The 4,607-nt window shown below is 47.7% G+C and overlaps 1 protein-coding gene across 2 annotated transcripts in view; it reads left to right on the top strand.

Moving 5' to 3' along the window:
• SMAD7 (SMAD family member 7) overlaps positions 1 to 4,607 on the top strand; it is a 41,017-nt gene that overhangs the window by 2,128 nt on the left and 34,282 nt on the right. Inside the window, exon 2 of one of the 2 annotated variants that reach the window (XM_011968996.1) lies at positions 216 to 269. In XM_011968996.1, coding sequence (XP_011824386.1) covers positions 248 to 269 — 22 coding nt within the window. In that variant the 5' untranslated portion in view covers positions 216 to 247. Of the gene's footprint in view, positions 1 to 56; positions 270 to 4,607 lie in introns of those variants that run through there. The other variant, XM_011968994.1, reaches the window with a different exon arrangement.

The raw sequence follows: 4,607 nt of genomic DNA, 5'->3' as shown, positions 1-4,607 counted from the left end.
CAGACGTGGAGGAGCGGAGCGCCGAGGCTGGCGCCAGGCGGCCTCTTTTGTTTATCTGACAGCTAAATATCAAGGCAATCACCGCCTCGCGGCCCTGCCTCCAACCCCCACAGCTAAGACAAACAGTTGGGCTAAAAGAATGCTTCTGTTATCATTAGTTTCTATCTCTCTTCTCATGGCTGGGCCTTTATTTTCTCTTGCTTTTTTAATTTCAGAGTCTCCCCCCCCTCCTTACTCCAGATACCCGATGGATTTTCTCAAACCAACTGGTGAGTAGATGATTTTTAAAATATCCTTCCTATCTTAAGTTAGAAATAGAGCCTCTAGAACCTTAAGTTAGAAATAGAGCCTTTTTGTGTGTAGGCAAAGGCTTGGAGAGGTGCTGGGCTTGCTTCACTTCACGTTGGTTCTAGGTTTCCTCTGTTGGAAGTTTGGTGAATTTTTCTGTTGTGACTGGGTTTTTGTTTTGTGTTTTTGCAAAGATGTTCCCTTGATATGCTTTACATTTTGTTCCTTTTTCCTGTATTTGCGCTCTGTAGCCGGTGGGCTCAGCTTTGATACGTGGAAGCTTTAGTCCAGAAAGAAGTGTCTTGGGAACCAAATAGGACTGGTTGATGGGGAAAACTTGGAGACTTCGTGAGTGCCAGGAGCATCAACGGCAATAATGGAAAGCGTGATTAGATAGATGGGAAGGCGGTTTAAAAAGGTTCAAAGAAGACTTTAGTCTGGAGTAGACACTGGAACGTTTCAGAAGTATAGGCAGTGAAAGGAGGATAGGTTCCCCCTGCCCCAGTCACCTGCAAGTCAGCCCTCTCCCGGGGTTTTCTCAGTATTCTCCATAGGGGCCGTCAAAGTTTTGAGCACAGCTCTGCCTGTCTGTTGCTTTGTCACTGACTGGCATGGAGCCAGGGCAGAAGCCCATTTGAGACTGGCACCAGCCCTGTTGTGGTTGTCTGCATTCAACTTCTGGCCGGCAGTAGCACAGGAGTCCATCCCTGGACATCACAGTGCTGGGGACAGGGTCAGCAAAATGAACTTCGGGGTGACAACAAGGACAAAACCTCAATTCCTGGAGCTCCTTCTTACAGTAGGAGATAGATCTGTTTGCTACAAGTACAGGCCGTGTGTAACCTTGGTTTTTGTTCTTGTATACTGGTGCCTGAAAAAACATTAATACTTGGGACATTTTTATTTTGCCAAGGTTCTGGGAGAAGGAAAAGTGAAGAGTTGGGCACCATTTAGCTCCTGGAATTCTGCAAGTCCTTCCGCCTTCTGCATTTTGGCTGTTGGGCCTTTCCCCTCACTAATTAAAAGTTTTGCTGGGGCGTTGTCATAAATTAAATACTTTAATGAATGTGTAACCGAAGCCCATACTCTGCAGCCAGTCCTCCTGGGACTCTACCAGCTCCCTCAAGTTGGGAAGGCGTTCCTGCTTGCCTGGTGCCAGTCTAATAAGTGGCCCGCAAAGCATGTGATATTTTGCTTTCGATTTACAAAACACCAGATAAATGGTTATTAATGAGGAGATACCCAGCTCTCTGTATTTGTAACAAACATTAACGAGAATTACCAAGCTTTGTTTTCCTAAAGACTGTAACTTGACTGGGTTTTGGCTTAAAGAATCCAGAATTATTTTATGAAGTTAGTTTTCCAAGGGGCCACCTCTGACCTGTTTTTGTTTGTCCTTCTATATTCTTCAAATTTGGAGGTTTTCCTTAAAAGAGAGAGAACAGTGACCTTAGCCCCAGGGATAAAGACCAGCAGGGGTAAATGTTCCCAGAAACCTCCAAAAACCGTAGAAAAGAAAGGCCATGTTCCCTTGGGTTTCCTGCAGAGACACTGGGATAAATCTGTTCTCAGGATTTAAGCAGTCATTCTGCCAGGCCAGGACCTCATTTTCGGTGAGTAGAGTGATATATTTATTCATTAGCAAGTGTTGACATTAGGTAGCAAAATGTGTGTAAACAGAGAAGCCACAAAGACAGGAATGTGCCATTTCCAAGGGGGAGAAAAGTTCTCCAGATCAGCCAATAGGAAGTGATTAACCTGCCAATCGGAAACTAAGACAGCTGGTTACTCACCCAAAATGTTTTGTTGAAGATAGAACAAAAAAAGAAATGAGAAAAGGCGCTGCTGTGTAAGAATTTAGCATCAGTAATAGACAAAGCCCCCACAAAGGGAATTGTCCTGCCACATTGGAGGACGGCCAGGTCTGGAGCTGGAGCACACCCCCCTCCCACAGGTCTGGGGCTGGTTTTGCCAGCTGCTGTGGCCGGGGGCACTGAGGTCAGACCACAGATGGGCGCTGACCCAGGTCTTCATCCCCATTTTGCATATGGGAGAATGTTTGGCCCGGGAATCTACGTGCACCATTTACATTTTTCAGTTTCTAAGTCCTCGGTTGAATTTTTAGTCTTGGGTTACTAGGTGAAACAGGCACAAAGTTTTACAGTGGACAGCTGTTAAAATCTTAACCAGTTGCACAACTAAAGGAATACATCCTGTGACGTCTCCATCTTGGGAAAAGGTGATGGGAATGGGGCTGGGTCCTGGTACCCCTGCAGCCTTTGGAGACACAGAGGCTCAAAGCTAGGAGCTCCATTTTGCTGTAATTTAAGCCACTCTACTCAGCCTCTGGGAGGCCTGGACTTGAGACACCTACATACTGTGTGGTCCAGCCAGCAGAGCCATCTTTGAAAGAGCGTTCACATGACTGACTGAACCTAGGGCGAGCCTGTTGTGACTTGTGGCTGTCAGAAGTCAGAAAGACACCCCTACCTCTGCATCCCACAAGAATTTGCTGTTTAAAGCTGGGTCTCGGGGATAGCTGTGTGAGCTCTGCTTCCCGTGTTTCACTGCATGTAATGGTCTGAAAGGTTTGAAGAATGGCTGGCCTTTGGGGGTGGCTGGGTGAGCTCTTGAGGGCCCCAGGTGGCCAGTGTCCATTGGCAGATCCAGCCTCCAAATCCAGGTCGGAAGTCTGGCATCTTGACCTGAGATCTGGCACTGCTTTTGCCTCTTAACTGAGGTGCCTCTTAACTTTTCTAGGCCTCTTTTAAAATCAGCATGATGAAAGAGATTAGGTCATTCATTCAATCATTCGTTGGTTCATTCATTCATTTTACAGGCATGATGATGTGCCTATCTAGAAATGTGAGGATTCCGATGCAGTGCTATGTTCTTCTATAACCAGGGTTCATTTGAGTTCTGGGTTGGGTGAACTACCTGGGGCAGAGCTGGGACCCTTGGGGTATACTCGTGGTGTGGTTGGTGGGTAGGGGCTCCTCTGTCTTTAACAGTACTTAGGAAGCCCAGAACGCAGTTGCTGAGGCTATCGTGGGACTCCCAGCTCCTTTACCTCGTGCTGATTCTCAATAGTTCACTCCTTGGCTGCTCCCCAGGGTTGGGTTTTCAAAGACTCTGTTGGAGCTGCTCGGAGAAAGGAATGAGTCTTTTTCTCCCACAGAACCTAGCGCTTACCGAGTGCTTGGTAATACTTAGTGTTGCATGAGTCAGGAGTGGCCTAGAGCTTCTGTCTGCCAGCCAGCCTGGGCTCTGGGGAACAGGCAACACAGGCCTAAAGTGAGACCCTGACTTTAGAGATCTGTCTGTGCGGAGCTTTTCTGTGAGTGAGAGATGGAGGTATGGCTCCTTAAACCTTAAGGCCAGTCTGGATGGCCTGGCCACCGCCAGGAAAGAGGGTAGGGACTCCATGGCCTGCCTGCGGGGTGAGAGCCATGGGATAGGGCTGGACTCTTAGGTATAGCCCAGCTCACTGGGTGGCCCTTTGAGCTAGTCAGTGGTGCCTCAGTTTACCTGGGTGCCTGTGGTATACTTTGCTTCTTCACAGGGGTGGCAGTAAGGCTTAATTAACGTTTGTAAATCCCTCCTGAGATCAAAGCCACTGCAGATGGGCAGAGCACCATTTCATAAAAACACTTGTGGTTGCCTGCGTGGAGCAGGCTTACCTTTGATCTGAGATGGGCTGACACCCTGAATGTGGTCCCAGCTCTGCTCTGAGATGCCTGGCTTTTCCTTTGAAACACACCTTGCCCCTGGGATTCTGCCAGCCAAAGGTGCGGGGGAGTGGCTGTGGATAAGTCATCATGTTTAATGTGGGGATGTCTTCTGTCTGGGAGGAGTGGGTTGAGAAGCCTATCTCTAGAAAATGATGAAGGCCATCAAAAAGGTTTAGAAAGTGCAGAGTGTACACCATTTAACAAGTAACTCCATTTCCTGCCTGCCTCTATTGTTTTCTGTTTGATTAAGTGTATCCTGTAAAACTGTATATTCATGTTAGGAATTAAGACTTTACCCTGATAAAATGAGATTACACACACAGTCTTCTTTCTCCCCTGCCCACTGTGGCCACCTCATCCCCACACCTGCCTCCACTTCTGCCCCTCCCCTGCTTAGGAGAGTTCTTGAAAAGTTGTCCTTCCAGCCTGGAGAATGTGGGAGAGGGAGTGACCCGGAGTTAGAGAGAGAACCTTAGCATTAAGGGGGGCAGACAGCAGAAACCCAAAGATGGTTTGGGGCTATGTGTAGGCCACTGAAGGATTCCCATGGGCTACTTGTCCCTGGCTGCTGTTTTTTTTTTTTTTTTT

The sequence above is a fragment of the Mandrillus leucophaeus genome, unplaced genomic scaffold, assembly GCF_000951045.1.
Source record: "Mandrillus leucophaeus isolate KB7577 unplaced genomic scaffold, Mleu.le_1.0 Scaffold87, whole genome shotgun sequence".
In the NCBI taxonomy this organism is placed as follows: Eukaryota; Metazoa; Chordata; class Mammalia; order Primates; family Cercopithecidae; genus Mandrillus; species Mandrillus leucophaeus.
The sequence above is the reverse complement of the archived record's forward strand: the minus strand, read 5'-3'. Positions and strand labels throughout refer to the sequence as shown.